At 48.5% G+C, this 24,895-nt stretch overlaps 1 protein-coding gene and 1 long non-coding RNA gene across 2 annotated transcripts in view; one reads left to right on the forward strand and one right to left on the reverse strand.

Annotated features, from left to right (window-relative positions):
* Window positions 1-1,652: 1,652 nt before the first annotated feature.
* Window positions 1,653-9,952, forward strand: LOC104143463 (uncharacterized). Its single transcript, XR_011135508.1, has 3 exons — window positions 1,653-1,735; window positions 4,669-4,831; window positions 9,111-9,952. It is a non-coding gene; the product is annotated as an uncharacterized lncRNA (long non-coding RNA).
* A 733-nt stretch (window positions 9,953-10,685) lies between these two features.
* Window positions 10,686-24,895, reverse strand: part of LOC138061621 (heparan sulfate glucosamine 3-O-sulfotransferase 3A1-like) — a 54,120-nt gene continuing 39,910 nt past the window's right edge. The window contains exon 2 of the mRNA XM_068913806.1: window positions 10,686-15,853. Within this exon, the coding sequence (XP_068769907.1) occupies window positions 15,235-15,853 (619 nt within the window). The 3' untranslated portion in view covers window positions 10,686-15,234. The remainder of the gene's footprint in view (window positions 15,854-24,895) is intronic.

The following is a 24,895-nucleotide window of genomic DNA, read 5'->3' on the forward strand; positions in this document are numbered from 1 at the left end:
AAAACTTCTTGACCGTGAGGGTGACAGAGCACTGGAACAGGTTGCCCAGAGAGGTAGTGGAGTCTCCTTCGCTGGAGATATTCAAAACCCGTCTGGATGGGATCCTGGGCAATCTGCTCTAGAGGTCCCTGCTTGAGCAGGGAGGTTGGACTAGATGATCTCCAGAGGTCCCTTCCAACCTAAACAATTCTGTGATTCTGTGACCTTCTGGGAACAAAGCTCTAAACCCACTTCTCTCCGCCAGTGGAGACAGTGGTTGTGACCACTACTCTTTCATCCTGTTGGCATTACCGCTGGAGACCTGACCAGTGCTCCTCAAACAGTTCAACAGCTCCCTGATGGAGACCAGTGTCCTACAGCTTCACCAGCAAAAAGGACTTGTGTGTTCCTGGTGCAGCTGCTCCCGCTGGGCCACAACAGAGGATGCTTTGCCACCAGGTGAGCGTCTCTCTAACACTTACAAACGTGGCTGGGTTATGATGGATGAAGAGACCTTCCTGTTGTGACGGAGCCTTCAGACTCCCACTTCCACTGCTAGCAGGGCTCTGCTCAGCTACTTCCGCAGGTGCTGGCTCCACTTCCCCCAGCCACCAGCACAGAGCCAAGTGGGCCAGCAAAGGGGGAGCCCAGTGCTCCGAGGGGATGGGGATGGCTTGGTTGTTCTCCTTTCTCATTGCCAGTGAGCGGTGCTTAGCTGGAGGAGTGCAGGAGCAAACCGCTGGCGGGAACTGAACGACTGTGATGAAGTAACAGCCATCTCTCGTGTATGACCTCTGAGGAGCTCCTCTTTGTTATCTGCTCTGCCACCAGAATGAGTAAATAAAAGTCTGCTCAATTATTGATGATGCAAATAGCAACTGTGCATTCAGCTTTAAGTTTTGTTGATTATTTATTTAGAGCCTCTTGTCTCAGAGGCGCTGGCTGTTTGTGTGCAGGAGGCATCTGTCTGAGTTTATTACCTATGAACAGCCATTTTGCTTCTTGAGTTGTGACTGTTAATGTTCTTGAAAGTCTGCTGTGCAAATGGAAGACCTTCAAGAGGGACACAGATCCCCAGGCCCTTTCTCCTCAGAGTCAATAGCACCTACCTGGTCCTGCTGCCCCTGCTCCCCCTTGCCCCTCTGAAAATCCTGATGGCACCATCTCCTGCTTTTATGGAGCAGTCAGATACTGAGCTCCTCTGGGCAGGAACTTGTCCACCAGGCTAGCACCCAAGAACCTCTGTCATGGATGAAATCCTATTTCTGTAGGTTCTTGGCCTCAAAAGGCTAAAGGGAAGATGGGTAGAAGATAGATACATGCAGACACGAAAACAATGAGGCAGTATTTGGCCTAATATGCTAGTAATGGTTGCTTGGGGACCCCCTTCCTCTCCTCCCCCATTGGGTTTGCCCTAAAATGAGTAGCAGAGTGATACTGTATGCTGGAAGTGTTGGATTTATCTTATTCTTCAGCCAGACAAAACAAGAAGTCTTGCCAGTTCAGTGGTGGAGACCTGGGGAGTAAATTGGTTAGGACCATTACCTCTAGACCACTTTAAATATTCCTCATTCTTCTGAGGTTGGTGGGTGATACAGTTTTGGCTCTTGGCTTTAGGAAGCTAAGGACACTCATGCAATGCATCCATCTGAGCTCATCCCTTTGTCTTTTATAGTTTGATAGAGCACCAATGCTTTTCAGAGGGTGCCTCATTAGTGAACCGTGGCACAGATCAGGCCTCAGCAACAAAGATTTGGTAAGTAAATACAATCTTGGACAGCTCTTTCAGTGAATGCTAAGGCAGAGAGGGAGGGGCTTGTCCCAACAGACTGACAAGCCCAACACAGGCTTCGGATTACAACAAAGGAATTGGATTAATCCTCATTTGTAGCCGTCATGACACCATCACAGGATACCAGAGGAGAGGCACCTGATTGCTGATCCTCGCCTGCTGTCATTATCTCATTATCAACCAAGTTACTCGTTACTGAAGTGTCTATCTTTAATTATCCCATGCAGGAATTCCTTTCTTTGTAAAATGATGCCACAATCAGGGTTTTAAAGGGGAGATTTCTTTCTTTCTTTCTTTCTTCTTTTTTTTTTTTTGAGATTTCACTGATTTCAAAAAGTTGTTTTTATCCCTCTTATTTGACTGGGTGTCTCTCAGTCTTAGGGCACATGGGTAGGAATTATTTTCTCAGTACGCTTGTGGTACTTTTTTTAGGACAAAATTATTTACATTCACTGAGTCTTAGAATTCATTCATATTCTGTAGTGCAGCTGACCAACCTGCAAGAGAGAAAGATTAAATCCAGACTTAGCTGATTAGATTTAGGCACCTCAACGAATGACCAAAGGCACTGCCCCAACCTCAGATCCAGGATAGCTTGAGTCCCTTCTCTTACAGACTAAGGCAAGGTTGCTGTGAAGCTAGAAAGATTGGCTTGCGTCTTCCACTCATGGAGTGCTCTCCAGGGCTTTCCAGGGCTTCAACCCTTCTCCTGGGTCTTCTCTAAATCCCTCTCCAGTTCTTCAACCTACATCTCAAGCTGTGGAACTTCCTAAGATATGACATATGGAAACCAACCTAGATTTTACATAGCCTGTGCAGCAGTTTGATTACTTAACTCCCATACAAAGTCAAGGGAGAAAAGAAGATGCCTTTGAAGGCCAGGGGAAAAAAAAAAGTCTTTGTGTCTAAGCACGTAGAATTGACTATCTGGGGAACTTAGGGATTTCAGTTCTGTCAGGGGAGTTGTCTTTTGAAGGCGTTGCCTGTGAAAGGAGCTTAGCTCAGGCATAGAAATCCCATGTGGAGACATCTGGAGTTGGGGTGAGAATCATTCCAGCCCTATTTGCGTGCATCCAGCACTGCTGTAGCAAATAAGCAGCATGTCTCCTGTATGGACAAAAGGGGCCGGATACAGAAAAATAGCGGAGTAATTGTGCCTGCTTTGTGTGTGTGTGTGTGTTTGTGTGTGTGTGTGTGTGTGTGCCTACACACATCTGCTGAGTGTTTTTGTGAGGTATACAGATACTGAAGAAACCTACAGGTATATAAAAACAGACCCTTGGTGTCTATCCATGTCTAACCTGAAACACAATATCAGCTAAATGGAAGACGAGCTGGGGATGGACCTTTGCTACCTCGACTACATGACAGCGTCAGGATACAGCCTGCTAGCGTGATGTGGCTGTGGCTGTGGCTGCGATGCACCACCAGGAAACCCCTTCCTGACACCAAACATGGCCAGACCTGGCCACTGGGTCTATAGGTACATTCTCCAGCCTCTTCGTTCTCTGGGTTTAGACTCATGCCACTCATGCCATGAGTGAATCTCATTTAGGGGCTGGGATGAGGAGGTGGACAGAGAACTGTTTCAGGAGGCCATGAACAGCAGCTTTCATCAGCTGTCATTTCCTATTACTGCTGGCACAGGATGGAAATGCACTTGGAGTGGCCTGGCAGCTCAGGAATCCAGCGGGGCCCTGGGAAGAGAGGTTTCCCCAGCCTGCTGAGTCCTAGAGATACCGATCCACATTCTCCTTTTGCTCTTTTGAGATTGACACTTTCAGGCATGACGATTGCTAAAGCACTGGCTGGAGATCTGAAACCCACCAGCCGCAGGATGCTAGTTCAGCCCCTTGCTTGAAGACATGGAGCGGGGTTCAGGAGTGACCAGGATCTCAGTGTGTTTGGTGTGAGTTGGTGTGGATGATGCACAAATACAAACCTTGCAGACTTGAAAGAGTTCTGCAGCACCTAACCTGAGTGCAGGGTTGCCAAGTGCATGAATCTTCAAATGAGGCCTTACATAGGAGCCTTCTGCCAAAAAGTAGAAGAGAATTTTATGCAAAAACAGCAGTAGGCTCCAGTTGCCTAGAAATATAGTATCCTCCTGAGCTCACTTGTATATCACTTTACAAAAATCATCTGCCCACCAAATTACCAATATCCCCCAAACTTGGCTGCATTTCAGTGCTTGGAGGATGTAGCATATAAAGGAAAGGAAGATGACTGAGTGTCTCTGTTTCTGATTGACCATGGTGCAAAGTGCCTAAATCTAAACCTGAGGATGGAGGCACACTCTATGGATGGATGGTTGTAGGACTTCTCCATCCCGTTTCTGGTTGGAGATGGGAGTGGTGGTGCTGAAAAGGAGAGCTGTCTTTCACCTTGGAAAATGACTTTCCAACTGGGGGTAGCCAAGGAAAACTGGTTTTATGATAATAAATGGAAAGGGGGATTTAAAAGTACAGAGGCAATTCTAATGCTCTGAGCTCAGTAGTTTGCTTCATTCTGGGTTCAGGTGTCTTGTGCAGGAAAGGATGGTGGCCATAGGATGACCATGGAAAGCCCACAAACCTACATGTGACAGAATGAGCAGGTTTTCCTAGCTGAGCAGGGTGCGTGGGCAGCTTTGAGCAAGTGATATGCAGAGAGGGGGTCAGAGCTGTGGAGGAGGCATGGGGAAGCTGCGTTGCTCCAAGGCAGAGCTAGGGACGGACCAGAAAGGATGGGTATGAAGGACTCTGGTAACACTTCTACAAGAGCAAGCTTTATACCAACAGCTGCCACACTCCAGTTACTTGGTGTCTCCCCACCTGCAACTCCCTTGGACCTTCACTTTCATCCCTTCATTCTTTGTTTCATTCGACTAATAAAAACCTATTTCCTTCTCTCAACAGAGATACTGGAGCGCAGCCCATGAGTTGGGAGTGGAGGAAAGGAAAAGCTGCAGCTTGGCTTCTTCTCTCTGACCACTAGCCAGCTCCATATCTCAGGATGGATCCAGCAGGAACATGGGAGCTGACATGCAAGAAGCCCCAGTGCTCTGCCAAGGCCACACAGGTAGTAAAGAGCCTGATACAAAATCAAGTGCAACATCTGGGAATCTTTTTTTTTTTTTTTTCCTCCTGTTGACTTCCCTGTATTTCAGAGCAGTAACTCTCTGAATGTGCATGGAGGGCTTGCCAAAGCTCTAGTCTCCCGCACGAACACCGCTGTATATGCACAGACGCACTCCTGTGTCTTTTTAGGAAATCTGGATCAGAAGACAGCAGCCATATCCTACGGTGTTATGTTACCTATGAGACCCTCTGAGGTCCTTTGTAGGAGGAAAAGTCGGCTGCTCCCCTTTGCACGTTATTCACTATCATTACTGCTGGCTACAGGGCAGAACAGGTTGGGGCTACGGACCTGGAGACTTTCTCACTCTCTCTCCCCACTCTCCTCCTGCCTGCCTTCTTCCTCCTCCTCTTCGAGCCCAAAGCTGCAACCAGTAGGCAAAGAAGGGGGAGTGAGAAGATTCGTGTAAGGAGGAGAAGGATCCAGGCGAGGGGAAATTAGTCTTCCTTGCTGTTAATCAGTGATGTCCCACAGACTGCCAATTAATTTGCTTTCCTAGCTGCATCCCGGATGGTTTCACAAAGTGGACAGCTTAGCCTCTGCCACCAAGCAAATAAGGATTTTGAGAGTGGATCTGAGGCAAACAATTGCAAACCTCTGTATGCTGCATGGTTTGGCATTTGCATTTCTGACTGGTGCTCTTCCTCTTCCTGGTATTACATTCCAGTTTTAGGTGGCTGTACTTGGGACTGGTGGCTTACAGAGATGACTGAATAATTAAAAAAAGTCTAGATGTGCAAATATTTTCATGAACACAATTGCAAAGTAGAGTTTGGTGATTGCAAACTATTAACTATAAATACTGGCTAAGGAAGTGAGCATACACGCCAAACCTGATAAATTTTAGGCATGATAGTTAATCATCCAAGAGATATGCTGTAAAGTATGGTAGTAACCATTTTCTCATTCTTCCTTCCCGAGAGATTTGTTATCCAGCCTGGGATTGGCTATACTACCGTGTGACTTGACTGAGTAATCACTAATACTAACAAATAGCTTAAATAGATAATTCCCTAACAACAGAGCTAGCAAATTATGTTGCTGTAAGCCGTTCAGTTTTGAGGTAGTGACTGTATTTGCAGAAGTGAAAAAAATGTTTCAGGAATTAATTGTAAACAGAGAAGAAGTTCAGTGTCAGTGGTGCAGGCAGGGTCTCCATCCCCTAGGAAAGAAACAAGAAAGGGCGGGGAGGGAACCCTAAAGCGAAATATAATTTGAGCATTCACAGAAGAAATGCAAATGCAGATGTTTTCTCAATAAGGGGCCTCTGGATTTTTCCTAATGAACTCTAATGCAAAGAGGAAATTAAAGAACTCTGTTTTCCACTCTGTCCAGTTGCTAGGCATCTGTTTTGGGAGCTGCAGTGGGGGCTGATGTCAGAGATGAACGTTTTAATGCAGGCTGACAATCAGAGGAGGAGGCCGAGGAAGAAAATTTCAGCTCTCAGGCTGACAAATGTTACTTGTCAGGAATTTTTTTTTTGACTAAGTATTCCTTTTTGGTTAAAAAAATAAAATAAATAAAAGCTAATTCAACAAAACTGAAACCTTAAATAGGAGCAGATCAGCCTTGACAAATTTCTTGACCCAGTGTTATTTTTGAAAGAATGTTCCAAGATTGTCCAATATGTGAAAAGCTTTCTATTTTTTTTGAAATAAAAAACATCCATTTTTCTAGTTCAGAACAATTTTCTTTTTAAATTGTAAGCTAAGTAGCATGAACGGATTTTCTTTACTGAACGTTTGGGAGAATTGAAACCAAATGTTAAAAAACTGTCTTTCCAAAATGTTTGGCTTCCCTGAAATCAAAAGACTGTTGTTCTTTAAAACCCATAAACAATATTGCGATTCTGACTGTTTATTCCTATTTGACATGAAAATTGTTTACAGCGTTCGACAGTTTTCAGGAACCAGAAACCTGTTTCTCATGTCTGTTTATACTGGCAGCTGGTATCTAAAGGACATCTTGGCCCCCTAGAAAAGTAGAAGCATATGACAATTTTCTCTTTCGTAAAGCTAGTAAAAAATGGGGTGTCAAAGCAGGAGAAATTCCTCCGATCAGTGTGGCTGCAGCATTTTCCACCGGAGTTCAGATGCAGCCAGTCGGATGTGCAGTGCGAGTCCCACGGGCGCCCAGGCACCTCGGCATCACCGGTTCTGGCGAGTGCTATGTCTAACTAGGGTTTAGGATGTTGAAATGTGAGACTCCAGCTTTGGCCAGGGGTTCCTGCGCTGCTTAGAAAACGAGCTGTAGCTTCTGTTTGGCCAAGGCAGGATTAGGGTGCTGGCATCGCGCCGTCTCACTGTGCGGAGCGTACTGGCGTGGGCACTGTGCAGTGCTGCTGCGCTGCCCATCGGGTGCCGGGTCCAGGCTCTCAAGGAGTCTCCGTCAGGCAGGGAAAGCCTGGAGGGGACAGAATCTGATATTCAAATCGAAAAAAGTCAAATATCGCCACGATGTGCATACACCATCTGTTTCTACACCAGCAGCATCCTCCAGTCCCCTCCTACACCGGCTGAGCACGGCTGGTGCTAACCTTTGTGTGCAGTGGACCAGGGAAAGTTCAGTCACCACCCTTTGCTTGCAGAGGGGTTCAGAGTTAATAACCCATTCATTTGGCAGACCTGGCCTTTTCTGGCCACTTCTGTGCCGAGCTAGCGAGTCCCATTGTTATTCATACAAATACCAGCCTAATGGGCTGGATATCCTCATGGCCACACTTGGGCACGGAGCAATGCTTCCAGGGTTGTCCAGATCCTGGGCGGCTCTGCCTACTGTCGGGCCGTCTTGGGCATGACTGGAAGCTGGCCTCGCCAGGGGCAAGCGATGCTGCTGGACCGGGCAGAGAAAAGCAAGAGAGAGAGATCCCCAAAACAGCAAATAGCACTCAGTGCCACGCCGGCACGTGGGGAGGGATGGGGCTGGCAGCATGCCCCGAGCTTCGTGACGCTGTCACCTCCTGGGTGGTGCAAATGGAGCTTAAAAACCAGCCCCCCCCCCCCACCTCCATGAGGTGGCATCTGCTGTCTGTGGAAATGGTGGAGGAGGAAGTGCTGGAAAGGTGGGTCCACTTCAAGAAGCCAATGTGCTGCTGCCACTAGGAAATGACCCTGCCAAGGGGACCTTAGAGCTACTTTTGGAGAAATGTCCTTTGCTGAGCACCAAAATGCAGCCGCCTCTGGAGAGGCAGATGTAGAGCAACAGTATCCACAGCAGCAGAGGGCAGAAGGATGTATCCAGTGGAAATTATCCTGGTGGCCGGATACAATTAGCTCAGCTGAAGTCTGGCTTGGAGACAGAGATCTGCAGGAGTCCCGTGTGTGAGAGTGCTGCAAATCTCTTGAGGCTGCAAGCATGATGGACCCTGCCTACCGCGGGGGTCCCGTCAGCAGTGCTGGTGCATTTACCGCAGACTCCGAGAGGCAGAACGGATGGAATAAACCTGTGGCTGCTTTCACAGTCTCCCGTCCAAGTGCTGAACAAGCCTCCTTTTGCTTGGTAGGTGAAACATAGCACAGTGAAAGCGCAAATGCTTCCATGTGTCCCAGAAGTGTGGGTCCAGCAAAGCCACTGGGGCTGTTTTGCCAGGCTATGCAGCTGGCAAAGCCCCGGTGGGCTGGGGATGAGGCTGGGTGCAGCCCTAGGCATGCAGAGAGCCGGGTAATTAGATTAGTGACTTCGTTTGCCCTGTCGATGGGATGCATCAGCCGCGTTCCTTTGTGCTTTTGGACGTGGGAGAATTATTTTTACTCTGTTTCCATCTCTTATGTGCCTAGCCATAGGGGGTTTCTAGCAGGGAGCACTATAGAAAATCTATTGATTCTGTCCCATAAGCCCAGGACAAGGGAATGTAAGTGCTCCCCAGCCAATACCTTTCAGTCATTTCCTGTAGATGTTGCTCGCGTGCCCTAAATCACAGCTACTGGTGGCAGAACAAAAGAAATGAGGTAGAGAGATTTTGGCTGAGCAGGTCTAATCCTGATCGTTTCTAAAACATCATAATCGCCCTGAAATTAATGGAGGAAATCACAAGAGCCAGATACTATTATATTTGTGGCAAAGGACCTTCGGTTATCAAGGCTGTATCTAAGTTGCAAATTTTAAACTGCTAAGCAAAAAAGAAAGAGCTATAGCAACCATCAGGGTTTCCCTGCACGGGCAAGAAGCTTGTCGAAGGAAAGGCACCACCTCACTTTTTTTTTTTTTTTTTAATCCTTTTCAGGTTACTGTTCCTCTGGGGAGAGATGGGGAGGAGAGGTCCGTGCATGGCTATTAGGCAGCTCTTCTGTGACATGAAATACCTTTCTCTGATAACTCGCTTCGTTCTTCTGATGAGGCCCACAAATGAAGGGCCGTGACTGACGTGGAGAGGAAATAGCTAAGAGGTTTGGCGAGAGGAATGCTTACTTGTATCTGATAAGCTGCATAGAAATTCCTCTGTTGCTCAGTTGAACGGCATCAGGTAGCACTCAGACCAATGGATTTGGCCTCCAGAAATTGCACGATTGTCTAAAAAAACAGGAGATGATTATTACCATTATTATTAATATTTCATGACCCTGAAAGGCAGGTGCTGAGTCTTTTCTGAAAAGCTCTGCTAGGCTTCCAACAGCTTTCGAGATGAACTGGGTTGGCGATTGGGCGATTTGTCATTTGTCGAAGATCCCGGGCTGAGCAGGGAGTGTGGCACGACATTGGCCATCACTAGCAACTTGGCACCCTCCTAGTTGGTGCATCTGGAGGACTGTTTGCGCAGCACGATGCTGAGCCTAAGCATAGCGTCGGACCTGGATTTATGAGTTGCCCCTCGGCGTAAGGAGCTATGCGGCTCTGAGGACTGAGCGAGCCGGAGCAGCTCTCCAGCCCCGCCTGCAGCAGTGTGGACAGGAGCTAAGATGAAGGAGGTAGCATGTCTGGAGGAACGTTGCTGGCTGATCTCTTAGGTAATAACAGCTATGGATTGAGGAATGTGGCCGTGTTATTGCCTGGCTAAGGGGAATTCATTCTCCAGATTGGCTTTTCCAGATTTTTTTCCACTGAGGCATCATTGACTTCTTACCACCACATAGTTATGTCTGTATTTCAGCAAAATTCCCCGCTTCTAATCCGGATAGTCCTCGCTGGGTGGAGTGCAAAACCCACATTGTTAACTCCGGATAACAATAATTAAAAGAAAATAAAATCAAAGGTGCTCAGAAAAGAAATGGAACATTTTTCTGTTGAAGCCAAAAGATTATATTAAACTTCAGTGGTTTAATAAAATATTATGAAGTTTGGGAGCGTATTTTTCCTGGGACTTAATCTATTTATACATTGAAAAAAATAAATAGAATATCACTTTACTTGACCACACAGAAAACCTGATATACGACGGCTGTTCCACTGTATATATTTCTTGGTGAATTGCTTCCACCTTGGATTTCCCTTAATGCAACGTGCGTTTGGTTTGTTCATCTTCTAACAGGTCAGGGGAAAAGTGTGACTTTGCCAAATTCGCAAAGCGCCGCGGACGTGGCTGGCCTGGCAATGACTCAGGGGTGAGTAGCTGCAAGAACCTCCAAGGCCAGACTTTTGGAGGCGTTTTGCTATCTAAAGAAAGCAGTAAGGTGTTAAATGCTGAAGAGCTTTAAAAACCTATGTGCCGGTCTTCCTTACCAGCACCTGTGGCTGCTGGGGAGTGTGTAAGTTTGAAGGGATTCAATCAGTCACAAGTGGATAATTTTGTGTTTTCCCGTTTCATAAAGTTTCCCGCTCTTTCCAGATTGCTGCCGCCAGCAAAAAGAGAGCACAGCCTCTCAGTACCCGTAAACTTTATTAAATGTGTGCTTTTTTCATTCTTAAATTAAATTAAAATCAGTCTGCTTCGTACTGAAATAGCACCTAAGGGAGAAAGATGACAGTATCACAAAGCAAAGGGGAGGGAGGAGAGAAAACCCAGAAAGCATTATATATGAACAAGAATTTTTTTTTTAATGCTTAAGAAAATGGGCATTTTTTTTCCCAACCCGGAGACCTAACACTGTGTGTGTGTATGAGAGAGAGAGAACTGAGGAGGCTAAGGATTAGGATTAGTCAAAATAACCAAGTGCAGTGTAGACGTGACCAAATAAGCATATCATTGCTTGAAATTTAACTTATTAGTGCTGCACCCCAAAGACCACCCGAAGAGCACATAGAGGAGTGTCGTTCACTGATCTCTGTGGTATACTGGTGTTTATGTTCCTTTTTACCCTATAAATTAATGGGCGACAGCAATTCGTTAGGAGTTGATTAATTCCCCCCCCGGCGCAAAGTCAGCCGCGTTAACTAATGTGGATGCCGCAGTCCGTTCCTGGCCCTGCCAGCTCTCTCCAGAAATCACAGCAATGCACCTCCTTTTAGTATAGCAGCAGAAAGGGCAGTTTTTGTCTTACCAGACTGGTAAAGAAAACCCCATTTCTCTGAGATTTTCCAGGTGTGGCCAGTTGAAGCATGGTGCAAAGCTCCCTGCTCCTAGCAAAAGCAGTCGGGGCGATACTCGTGCTCAGCACCCTCTGTCTGAGGGTTAGAGTGGCTGATGTAGTGTTGCCAAAAGTGCCCATGGCCGTATAACCGGAGGATGAATTTGGCCGTTGACATGGACCATGATGCTTTATAAAGGATTTTTTTTCTCCAGAAATAAGTGTTCTAAAATCTAAATGTTGCATGGCATCTAATAAGCCCAAGCTTCATCAGTGCCTAATGACACATTGCATTATTGAAACCAGGAGAATTTTAATACACCTAATTAGTTGCTCGTTGTTAATGTATTGATTTTTCTGCTTTTTAAGAAGAATCAAACTCTATAGATCACTTTCATTTTTATTTATAGCTGCTTTCTTGCCTTATACACATGCTCAAATGGCCTAGGAAGGGTCGAGTTTCCCATACAGGGCAGAATTTACATCCAGTTGTTCTTAAGTTAAAATAATCTGAACGTCATGACTGGATTTTAAAATGAGCCTAAAGGGTTTAGGGGCTTAAATGTCATTAGAGTTCAAAATGATTTTGATTGCACGGCCTCTTTTTAAAAGCCATTGATCATACGTGGAAGGATTTTCAAAAATACTTATGGCCCAGATTAAGAAAAAAAAAATCAATTACAGTCTCAGAGCCCTAAATAGTTTTACTAGGTGGGCATCTAGGGATTCCAAAACCTTAGAAATGAATAGATGTAAAGCATCCATATTTTGGGGAAAGTGTGCCTATGTGGTTGAAGTCAATGTGCCGGGAAGACTTTTTTTAAAAGCATGTAAGATAGTTAGGCCTGTGTACACACTGAAGCTATACTGATTTAACAAGAGTCATTTGGTGGCAGTTGCAGAAGCTCATTTGTATGAAGGTGCTTTATATCACTATAGTTAGTTCAATATGGGAAGAACAATCTGTAGTACTATAAAGCGGCTTTGTACTAATCTAAATGTGACCATATGAGAGCCAGTAGCAATATCGTTATATTGATTTTTTTTTTAAATCATACACTTAAATGATATTTATACTTGTCAAAGACACATACAGATCAGCCCAACCTTAACTCTCCTTGAAAGGCCAAAGAAATTACCTGCTTAACTCCTCTTTTTTTAAGCGGTGCCAGCGCTGTTCGGTGCGCCAGTAAATCAGCGAGCGATACTGCCTCCTCGCCACTGCCCTGGCTGCCTGCTCCGCTTTGGCAGTCGGAGATGTGGAAGAATACGGCACTGCAAGGGATGGCTATCATCCCCCATTTCTGCCCCAACAAGTGTCACAGTTAGAAAGTTTTTCCTAATAATTCACCCCCTACTTTCTGCTGCGCCTTAAGCCCATTCCCCCTTGACCTGGCCAGCATAGGCAAAGAGCAGGTTGCTCTGCTCGCCCCTGCCCATGCTTTGGGAAGACCCTCACCAAGGTCCCATCACCTTTCTCTTTCTAGCTTGCTCTGATTCAGGACCTTTGAGCTCCAGCAGTGAACTCCAGAGATGCTAGTAGGGCCTGTAGCCCCAGGAAGCCAAGTAGCACTCTGTGACCAACCTTTCCAGCTTTCCCACCTGATTTCTTGCATGAACGCTGAGGGAGGCTGAGGGGAGGCAGGGAGGAGAAAAGGCTGTTTGGGGTCTAGCTGCACACACTCATGTTTGCATAGTCTGTAGCTGCTTCCCATGCTTTGGAGGAGATGATTATGTAAAATGTTTGTCCAGATTTGTACGTGGCTCAGGATGCAGCCAAAAAAGGGCTTAAAATCAGTGATGGGACATACTGAAGCAAGAATAGTGGGAAGGAGGTGAAAATACTAGTGAAGGCAGCGAGGGTGACACCCCGGCCTGCCGCGCCAGGGCAGATTGCTGAACGCAGCCTTGGTTTCCTACTGCCAACTTGTCGACCAAAGCATGAAAACCTGAGCTCAGGTAAGGCTTTGTGGGGTAGGAGAAAGTCCTGGGACTTTATTATTTTGTTTTAATTAGCTTGGGAAATTGGCCTTGCATGTGAAACCACCCTGGTTTGTGCGTTCAACAGGTGTAGGAAGGCAGTCTTCCTCAGATGCTGCATCCTCAGGAAAGGAGAGAGGCATGCAGGGGTGAGTAAGGGGGTTCAGGGGAGCCAGGATGGATGTAGCCTTTCACCTGCAAAGCTGGTGCCGTGAAGTTGCTATGGGTACTGAGCTGTTCCTAATCCATCAAGCAAGAAGACCAATATGAAAATGACTTTCTTTCGGGTTAAGTGGTAATTTCGTATACATGGTCTGGGTCTTGATACAGTCCTTTTTTATTGTTTGAAGTCTCTGCTCTGCTGTAATTTTACATCAGTCTTGGCCAGAGTGTGGGCAGCCCGTGAGCTGGGATCCCAGACTTGTTCCTACCTGGATTTTCCTGGTGATCCCTCCCTTAGTTTCTTATACTCGCTCAGGGGCTTTTTAAAGTCAGACTGAGGAGAGGGAACATCATCATGGTCTGTGTTGCTACAGCACCAAGCGATAATTAGGTGGTACTATAGCCCAGAAAATACTAAAGATAAATAACCAGCAGATAAATGGGTCCGCTGTAATACATGAGCATAAGGAATAGGTTTGTGTCGCTGAGACATTTCTATCAGCCAAAAAAGGTGATGAGGATCAAAGCAAAGAATTTAAAGCTCCTGGTTATTACAAACAGAAGATTTGTTTTCCCTGACAATTTTTGAGGCCCTGGAAAACTGGCAATCTCCTTCCTATTTCCCCTTTGGTTCTGCAGTAGGAAAGGACAAGAAAACTTCCATCATTTCTCCTCATGTGCATTCTCTTTCTGAACATGCTTTTTGTTCATTTTTTTTCCAAACAACCCTCACTCCACCATTTTTCTTTCAAGATTGGTCCAAAGCATTCTTCAATATGACCTAAGTGTCAATCCGCCAGACACCTCCCTGCAAGCTTGTTTCCTGCATAGGAGAAGCAGGATGGTGGGTCGCCCATCCCCTCTAGGACAGGTGTATCACGAGTGGTATCTTAGCATGGACCCTTCCCTACCTATCACCCAAATCCCTTCTGATGGGGCCCGCTGGGAGAAGCGTTCCGTTGTCAGGCATAGACAAGGGTGATTGTTCCCGGGAATGCTGGTTTAGAGCCAAAACCCTTCAATGAGGGCTTTTGACTACCTAGAAATTTTAATCATAAAGTCAACAGAATAATTTATTTTCTTTTACTTTTGGCTACCAAAAGTGTTTTGTTTCAAAACAAAACAAAGTAATATTGGTTTCGACTTCTGTAAGATGAAAAAGATCTAAGTCTGGTTGATGAAAAAAGTTTGACTGAGGGGGACCAAAAGTCAAAGAAAAAATCAGGTAAATAAAAAAAATGTCACCGATGGTTTCGTGCAAGAAAAAAAAAAAAACTCTATGGTAAGATTTTAAAAGCCAAATTAAGTATTAGGACTTTGGTTCAGTTGTCAAAAGTGACCAAGGTCTGGTCTAAAATGGTATTTGCAGCCCAAAATCTGACTGACCTTCCAGTAGGGCTCTGAGCTCCCCCAAACACTTATGTCACTTCTGAAAATGGAACCTGGAAACATATACAAATTTTTGAATCTGTCTTTTTTTTAGAGACCATGTTAAACTTTGGGCCCATCAGAGGAAACAACCAAGCTGCAGGTGATGTCAGTAAGACCAAGTTGCAGTTCACAGCCTCCTTTGTCCTCTGCTAGGACATATCACCTCATTTCTGAGAGAAGAAAGAAAAGAAAACAATGGCAACAGAAAAAAATAAGAACAAATAACATTTTCAGCACTATTATTTTTTTCTGTATTTCCCCCCTCTCTACTGATATGTAAAAAAAATATATATTATATTATATTTTCCTTTTCTTAAATTATTTTTTTCAGCCTCAGTCCCAGCCAAAGTCCTGCCCCGTCATCTGGTAGAACTTCATGTTGAAAGGCCGGTAGAAGTCCCGCAGTCTTTGCACCACCTCTTGGTCTATGTCGGGGTGGGTCCTGCCTTTCGTTTTCCCCAGGCAGTGGGGTTTGCTGCTGCCTTCCGCCTTCTTCAGGCACGGGAAACCCTTGGTTTTGTTGAAGTAGAAGTGTTTGTCCGTGATGATCCTCTTGAGGCCCAGAAAGTCCTGGACTCTGCCCAGCTCCCCCGCGGGGTCGCTGATCAGCCTCTCCCCGCTGACGAAGAGGATCTGCCCGATGGGGAAGTACAGGAGCCAGTTCTCCAGGTGCTTGGCGTAGATGCCAATCTGGATAGCGCTCCACGAGGTGTCGATCAGGCCCGTAGTCCTGTTTTTGAAGGTCAGGCTCTCAAAGGTGGGGATATCAGGCTTCTTGGAGAGTGTCTGGGTGTAGTCCGATATGGCTCTGGTCACGGGGTCCCGCACGACCACGATAAGCTTTGTGCCCTTGGACATGGAGGAGATGCGGGCCGGAGCCTCCTTGGTGACAAAGTAGCTGGGGGTCTTCTCCATGGTGATCTGCCCCTCGAGGGTCCTGGGCATGAGGTCCCTGAAAGAGAGAAAGAGAGAGCAAGCACGTTACCAGATTTCTCTTCTCTTTGCATGGAGGCTCATAATGCCCTGATCCAACAAAGCATCTGAATACACTCCCGATTTCCAGCACATTCACTTACTGTGCCTGTTTACAGAGAATTAGTCTGTAAACCTACTAGACTCTAAACATATTCAAGGCTTCTGAGGGGCTTTGTGAGGGGGGCCTGACCTCCTTTCTGGCAGAGGAGTGATAAGAACAGAGCAAATCTAGACAATCCCAGGGGCCTATTCCTTTAAATTCTTCCCTGCCCACACTGGGATTTCCTGCATGCTGGCTTAAATTCCCTGGAATAACAGTGAATTTCTTGAGTAGTAACACTCCCTTCCTGTAGGGCACAAGGGATTTTCAAGGGCCGGGATGTAAGACTCTATCTTTTGGTCGTTTCAAGGTGGCAGCAAACTGATGTCACATAAAAATGTGCAATATCAGCCCCCTGACCTCAGTGATTTCCTTCTTCCACTCCAAGAAATCTTACACTCCTGGCAGCTCTGGGAGGTTCTCCCAGATGAGAGCTGGAGCGGGTGCCGGAATTCGTCCTGCCCCATAGACGACTTGATTCAAATGCTTTTAGGCCCATGTAGTGGGGGTGATTTTCTAAAGGCCCGATGGATTTGGCTGCTCTGCTTAGCTAACCTGAGCTCTTCTGTGTTCAGCAAGGTAAGGCAGAAAGATACAGGCGCCATCAAACTCGCCATTTGTCCTTTCACGGCTGGCAGAAAGATTTTCAGCTTGTTCTTGCTACTGCAGGGCAAATTCCAGGCAGGGCCCCAAAACCCAGTCCTGGCACGATGCGCCAGTGAAGCAGAGTTGTTGCCCAGCAGGGACCTCGTGGCTCTTGAAGACATGCCAGCCTGTGAGAGACTTGTCTGGGAAACAACTCCAACCAAAACACCTCCCACTAGCTTCCCACCCCCGAGAATGGGGCAGCTCTGAATTAGGCGTTGTATAAGGCAAAAAGAAAAAAAAGAAAAAAAAAATAGTCACCCAACCTATGGTTTCACAGCTTGCAAAGAAAGAAGGAAAGCAATGCTCCCGCGCAATGCCTGCTGCTGGGGAAGGGGGTCATGTGACCTAGGTTGCTTGGGCAGCCCCCACGTTCCTGCATCGCAGAGAGGTGGCTTTAAAGTCTTCCCCAGCAGGGAGGTGCTGCCTGCCTCGCTGCTCCCCTCATCCTCCAAAATATCACCTCTGAACGGGAGGCAGCATCTATGAAACACTAGCCATTCAAGCTAACACCATTTGGTTACATAAATCCATCTCTGCTTCTGGGCTCCTGGCGGAGTTTTCCTAGCTACAGCTTGGTCTCCTTCAAATGATCTGGTCTTTCCCAGAGGAAATGGAAAATAAATGGGAGGTTGCCTTGCTAGCAAGCTTTGCCTCCACGCGACTAGCAGTTCTCATGGCAACTGCACTCTTGGCTCCCGAGAAGCGGGGACCCTCATCAGACCCTCATCAGACCACTCCGTGACCCCTCATCTTTGACCTCGTCGTGGCATTAGCAGTGTGCCATGATGAACTGCTCCCTGCCTACATTATTGGTACTGTCTTGCAGCAGCAACATCTGGTTTGCAAACCTGTGCAATATGCCAGCAAAATTAAACTCATCTATCAAAAAGCAACAATGAAAATTCAACAACGGCTAAAAACACCAATAACAACCCAACCCCAGGCTGAGTCGTTATGTTATAAATGACGTAGTGAGTATTGACCCTTCCTGAAGCAATTCTTTCTATTTGAAACCATGCTACATGTAGGCTAAGCAAAGACCTGGTCCTACAGAAGCCAAATCTTCCCTGGTCTCTGCTGAGGGACAGGGAAAACTCAACAAACTAGGAATATTCAGGTTGGAGAAGTGGCAATGTGAGGGGTGTGAGAAAGCTCTCTAACATCCTGAATGACATGAAGATGTAAAGGGAATCGCTTTTGACAGGAGAAGAAGGATGGAAGCAGGTTGAAAAAAAGCACAAGGAAGGCCTTTGTCGAGCAGATACATAATTTGGTGGTGGAATTTGCTGTCACCTGATGTTGCAAAGACCAAAAGTGTAAACGGTTGAGAAACAGACTGGACAAATTCATGGTGGATGAAATCCATCAGTGGCAATGAAATGTGATAGTCCCAGATACTCTTCAGAGGTGGAGAGTCCGTTAGCCCTATAAGCTGGGGGAGATAACAGGAGAAAGACCGCCTACAAATCATTTGCTTTCTTACACTACTCTCTAGACACCTAATACTGGCCACTGTCTGGAAGAAGAGTCTGGGCTAGACGGCTCTTTGGTCTGGCCCACTACAGCTGTTTGTATGTTTTTATGCCTGGGGGGGGGTCTCATGAATGACTTTCCCCCGACATGCCCTAAGCCCACATCTCTCAGGTAGTGCGTTCCAGTTCGGAAGCCCTGGCATGACTGCATCGTCTGAAAGCACCCGACTCCCCCCAAAAGGACGAACATATCGGGCTGAAGCCCCATCCCCTGCTGCCTGCCAGCTCAGCACGTGCAGCCCCTGCACTGATAACAGCAGTCGTGCGGCGGCGCGTTCCTGCACTCGGGCTGTAGCTGCCTTCTGCATATGGGAATTTATGTGATGAACAGAGAATAATAAGGGATTGTGAGGGAGGGAAACCACAGCCACCGCAAGCAAGACCCTTCCCCCCATCCAACCACAGCAGCTGTGTTTTAGTGGCTCCTCATGATATAGTTAGGATGCAGAAAGTGAGGGAGAAGGAAGAGAGAAAGTGTCAAGAGCAGCCCAGGACAGAGGACCTGTAGCTACTTGAAAGCAAAAGGGAAAGTGCCTGGATTGTAAGTTACATTTTAACAGGATATGAAATTAGTGACTGAGAGAGAGAATTTGGTCTATCCCTCCATTCAGAGTATGTCTGCTGTACCATGAGGAGGTGCAACTGTATCATCACCCAGCTTTGAAAATGTGGGTCTTTGCTGCTCTGGGAAGTAGTGAAGTGCAATTACCACCCTTCCACAACTGGGAGTTATCTCCCCTGCACCTTTGAGCTGCCCTGTCCCAGGCAGGGCTGGCAGCCCAGGGCACGTTCAGGACAGTAGATTATTCACCTAAAGCTGCAGCTGTCTTCATCAGTGGTGAGAAACCACAGGCCCAGGCATGAGTCATTTGACCAGGTCAAGATTTTTGCATCAGGTACATCCAAGGTGCACATGGCCCTATTTCTCACGGCTGTCCTGGGAGCATGGATGGAGGCAGACAGCTGCCTTCGACCAGAGCAGTCCATGCCCTCTGGTCCACACTAGCCCTGGAGGCAGCCTCAACCTGCTGGTGGTCCTTTCTGGTGGCCTGAGGCCAGGCTTGCTGCCTGCTGCTCCTCAAAAGCCTGTACAGGAGGTCTAATGCTGCTTTCTCCTTTGCTAAAACATACTTTGGGCACCTCCGTCCAACCAAAGGCCAGACAGACCAGCCCCAGTCTGAGCCCTGTTCAGATGTGCCAAGGAGAAGACCTGCCCAGCCTGCAGGAATGTTCTTACAAGCACAGAATGGTTGAGGTTGGAGGGGACCTCTAGAGATCATCTACTCCAAGTCCCCTGCTCCAGCAGGGTCACCTAGAGGAGGTTGCCCAGGACCCTGTCCAGATGGCTTTTGAATAGCTCCAAGGATGAAGCCTCTACAGCCTCTCTGGGCAACCTGTCCCAGTGTTCTGGGGGATGTGCACGCCCTCATGTCCAGTGCCCTGCCAGGAAGCGTGGCTGCCCCTTTTTGGTACGCACGTGGCCAGAAGTAGTGACGTTTTTCAATCTTGCCACTCAGTCCTGAGCTGCACCACCCAGCTGAGCCCCGCAAGACCGGCATAATACAGCCTCCTACCGCTGCATTTATCGCTGCTGGGCAAGAGAAGGAGCCACTGAAACGGCAGCCCAGCACAGCACTGCCTCCTGTTTGGCTTTTGATAAATGCTGAAATCTCTGCTATGTCTTCCGAACGAGGAGATTAACCCCTTTCATGGCCAGAGACTGCAACACAAAGGCTTTCTTCAGCAGTGAGGAATCAATGCACACCTCTCCTGCCAGCGTCGGCGGGAAAGAACGCGCCAGGAGCCATTGGGAATGTGCTACCATGAATTTTGGGAGATTAATTAATTACAAAGGGCATCTTTCATGGACATAAACAGTTGCCTGGAGGCCTCCTCGGACTAATGGCATCTGGGTTTTATTGCAAAAGAGCCACTTGAAAAGATGAGAACCACAAAAATGTTTTTGGCAAGAGCAGTCACCAGTGGGCCCTGCCAGAATAAATGGATGCTGTTATTTTAATTTTAGTAGAGCTCGGGGCTTTATTTAATTACTTAATAGAAAAGGAAGACTTTCCTCAAAGGGAGCATTTGGGCTATGTGTGCATATTCATATTTGGCCTTTTTCAAGTCCGTACTTTCTCCTCCCACCCGTGGCACCCGAGATGGCCCGTTCTCGGTGCAGCCCTGGGCCTGCCGCGTGTGGACGAGGCTGCTCGGGGGGGGTTAGTGCTAGGGCAATGCACAGGGTGCTGCTGAGGGATTTTTTTTTTCTGGGGCACCTTCATGTGCAAGTGCTTGAAAACTGCCCTAAAGTACCTGGGGTCACATACGAGTGTCCCAGGAACAGCCTAGCCCAATGCTGGCTCCCCGGACAGGCACTGCGAGGAAGGTGGGGCTATCCTCAGCTGCTCCTGGAATAGGAATTGATCTATGTGTCATGCTTATTATTGCTTTTATATCTGCTTATTGACTGTACAATGTTACCCGTAAAAATCTTGCAGAACTTCCTAAGTTTCCTAGGCCAAGCAGGATGTTAGCTCAACCCCGGACCAGGGTATCCGAGTCCTCAGAGGCTCCAACTTCCCTCAAGTCCCTGTTCTTAGCAAGAGCATAATTCTGGGGAGAGCATCACTTTATGTCAACAAATCAAAATTACATGTCGGGCTCAATTCGTACAAGCCTGAGCACTCAACAGTTGAGTGTTTCTGAACATTCAGCTTGCACGAACTCATGCAGTGATACGTGCTGCTGGCGTTGGCCACCTGCCCCTGGCAGGTCCCCCCTCGGCACTGCCAGAGGCTGGAAAAGTGCTTAAAACAGCTGATTTGCTTTGGGCTATTTGTGCTGCTGCTTCTTTCTTTTTGCCACATAACTGCAAGCTGGTAGTTAGCAATAAAACAAGCAGAAGCTATTAGTTGTTCAAGAAATGAGATCTTGTTGGGTGACGGCCTGTTTCACAGAGAAAGGGCAGCACAGGGCCACTGTGCCTTTCTCGCAGAGGTTGTAGCTGGTTTTGGCGCTGGGTGCAGAAAACTCGAGGTGGGGGTCGCTTTTTCAAATCAAGCTATTGCTTTGCTCCCAGTTGGAACAACCTGTCTCCTGCTTCAGGAGCTCTTGGGCTCTGCAGCATGCGAGGCATGAGGAGCAGCCATGGATGGACTTGCAGCAAGCCTTTCCCACATCAATCTGGCGCAGATCTCTCCCAGAGGGAAGCTGAGGTTGGAAGATAAAGGCAGCTCTTCCCCAGGCCGCCATGCCTCACACCATTTCAGCCCAGCGCGATAAATAAAAATAAAGCTGCTATGATTACAGCTATCAGCTCCATGCCAGTGTCTATCCTCTAGTAAAACCTGTCCCCATCATGTATCTGAAGGCAGGACTCATCTCATCTAGTTTTAACCCTCGAAGGTAAGTGCCTGGCTGTACACATCCCTTGAGAGGGCTGTACATCCTCCCAGCTTTCAGAGGTAATGAATTGCCATCTGAAGGTGCCTGTCTCCCTCAACTCTCTGTTGAAAGATGGCCTAGATGACCAGTTTAGACTAAACCTCTGACTTGAAGATGGCTGAAGTTTAGCACGATGCACTTCCTATTACCTCCAGCACTGGAAAACAAAGCTCAGTCTCTCCCTGGCTCTCCAAGCATGGCTTTTTTATCATCTGCCTGTCTAGGCTGAATTTATTGTAATGATCATCTAGCACAAGACGTGCCAGCCGGATGACACAGACAGTAGTGATGCTGTCTGTCACCGCCTCGTCCCCGTGCTGCTGCTGGCACCAGCAGTGCCCTGCCAATGCCCTGGGTCGATGCAAGCTGCTTAGTGCACGGCACTGGTCACCAGGGACTCGCACCCTGCTCCGTCTGAGCATGCTGCCACTGTCTATCCTAGGTCCTCTGCAGCATGAAGGTTATCTGGGGCGCTGCCCACTACGGCAATTGCAATATAAGTGAGGCAGGGGAGGATAGTGAGACTTGGTTGGGACCGCAACAGGGGTGTCTAGCTAGCAGCAACGAAGCTCCATAATGACTATCATAGAGCATGTTAAAATTCAACGTGAAATGAGCAGGGAAGGAGAGAGCTACTGCCGTCAACAGCCCTGCTACCGGCAGTCGCTGGACAGACCCGCGCCCGGGTGAGTCTGGCTGCGCGTTTCCTCCAAGCCTTGAGCTGTAACAAAAGCCAGGGCCAAGACCTCCGCGCTGCAGTGCGGTGGCACGGGGGGCACTGGCAGTGCACCTAACCCGCCGTGCAGTACGCAGGATTCGTGCAGCAGCCGCACCTGAGAAACAACGTGACTTATCTAAGGCCACTATAGGAAACAGCAGTAAAGCCCACCACATCGCGTAGCTCCATGCTGCACCAAACGGCGAGGCTCTGGGGGGGAAGGCAACCCAGAGGGGGCCGGGAGCCCCTCGGGGAGAGCGGCCACGGCCGCGGCTGCACGGAACAGCCGGGGTCCCTGCACCTCTCTCCTGGGGATCTCGTCCGCTTCGCAGCATCCCGCTCGGCTGCAGCGGGGCTGGCGTGGTGCTGCCTCCGTCCCGGCGCCCTAGCAAACCGGCTCCTGCAGCAAAGACCCCTGTTCCTCCACAAATGACCAGGGCAGGGGAAGGATGGGCCGGCGTGCTCGGCAGCACGTGCTGCAGGGCTTTTTGGCGGCACCACAGGCCGGGGCTGCGGTTTATGCTCATCTCTGGCCTTGTTCCCACGGAGTTGGCCACAGCCCCGAAAGGGCAGGCAGGCTGTGAGCTATCGGCTGGACAAATGACGGGAATGAAGCAGAAACACGAAGCCCAAGTTTCATGCAGCCTGTTCACGCAGAGCTGGGCTTTCTCAGCAGTACAGAGCCATGAAGACTCTGGTAATTTCTGGATCTCTGGGCTACACAGGCTGCAGCTCTCACTGGCGTTATGAGACAGAGCAGAAACATAAGGACGTTGCTCACCCCTTCGCCCCAAGACACGTTTGCAGCCCCGGGCTGGGGGCACCTTGCTGCTTAACCGAGGGAGCGCTCCACACACCTCCAGCCTTTTCCATCTTAGTAGCTAGCCTAAGCTGCTGCTGCAGGCGCTGGGATACATGCAAAGAAATTGCAGGCAGGAAAGCCCCCAAGCAGCTTTTAGAGCAGCTAAGAAATCTCCCTGGGATAGTGCCGCAGGCCTGAAAATTCAGGCTTTGTGTAGAAGGGACGGCAGAGTTGAGGAGCCATGGGGCCAGGTCACCCTCGACAAACCTGCAGCGGCACAGCGGCGAAGCACAGCTGCAGCTCTCTGCTGCTGGGTGCGGGTATCGCCTCCGCCCCAGGCTGTCCAGCATTACGCTGCGGGGGGACATCGGTCCCTGGCTTTAGGTCAGCTGTCACTGAAAGCAATAGCAAATGTCATAGAGCAATTGCCAAAGAAGAGGCCAGCCTGTTTTTTCCAAAGCGAACAGCATTTCTAGTGCAATGATGGAAACTGGCATTTCTTTCTTTATTTCTTCTGCTTCTTCTGCAAAAATATAATACGAATGTGCTATTTCTGCAGCGCCTGCTCGCGCAAAGGAGGGTCTTAGCCCCAGGTTGGCACAAGGCCATGGTCACCGTCACACAGCCAGACTGCACAACGGCAGAGGCAGAAAGCACCCAATGCACCGGTGCTCTTCCTTTTGGATTCAAAGTGGCCACGTCAGAACGGAGCATGCAGGGAAATGGGAAGTGATCCTGATTCGATGCAGACGGTCAGCGAGGAAGAGAGCTACGCAAGGAAGCTGCTCAGCTGCTGCCTGGCCCAAAACACACGGTCAAGAGGAGCCGAAGCACACACGATCACATCTGACCGACGAGCACTGCCCCAGGGATATCTGCACCCTCCTGTATGCATGCCCGGACTCCTGCCTGTCTTGAATTTGGGCCAGTTTGCACAGGAGTGGAGCAAGCACGCAGCCGTGCCCCAGGAGTCCTTGCAGAGCCTTCGTCTCTGCTGCAAGAGCCCTTCCCCACCAAGGCAGAGCAGAAACGGAGCCGTTCGGCAGTGGGGCATGACGGCAGCCCGCCTCGTCTCCCACCTTTGACCAGGGCACGTGCTCGCGCGGGTGTTGGTGCAGTACGTGAGGGAGTCCGGGTGCATCGGGGCCTTGCAGCCATCCCGCTGCAGCCCTCAATGCCCCACCAGCAACACCTCAGTGCACCACCAGTGAGCCAGCGCCAGCCCTGCATCCTGCTTACGTGCTTGGTGCTGCCTCCAGGGCCACATCCTCATCCCTTCCTCATTCTTTGCCCTGCTGCATGCTGTGGCCAACGAAAAAAGCTGGAATTTCATTCCAATCCCAATTCTCAGTTTTAGCATGCACAACCATACCGTGAGTGGACACCCAGGCAGCAGGGTGGGAAGGGATGTTAGGGAGGGAAGTGCCACCAAAGAGGTCATTGCAGAAAAGCCATATCAAAGAAACACCGCTCTTTCCAAAACAGCCCACCAGCCCATCATCCTGACTTCCACGGAAGAGCCCGTCCTGCAACGAACAGCCAAATCTGCTCCCACAAACGTACTGTGGGGGGAGTGCGGGGAGGATCGGAGACTCTCCCACCAGCAAACACCCTGTGCCACATCCTGCCTGCCCCGGCAGGGTGCTGCATGCCCGCGCTCCGTCGACGCTGGCGTTACGGCTGCTGCCTCGCCGGCCGCTTCCCTGCGAAATGGCCGCGATGAGGCTTTGCACAGCTAAGCGCCAGCATGGTTAAAAATGAAACCTGCTTGT

This window comes from Struthio camelus, chromosome 19 (genome assembly GCF_040807025.1).
Source record: "Struthio camelus isolate bStrCam1 chromosome 19, bStrCam1.hap1, whole genome shotgun sequence".
NCBI lineage: Eukaryota > Metazoa > Chordata > Aves > Struthioniformes > Struthionidae > Struthio > Struthio camelus.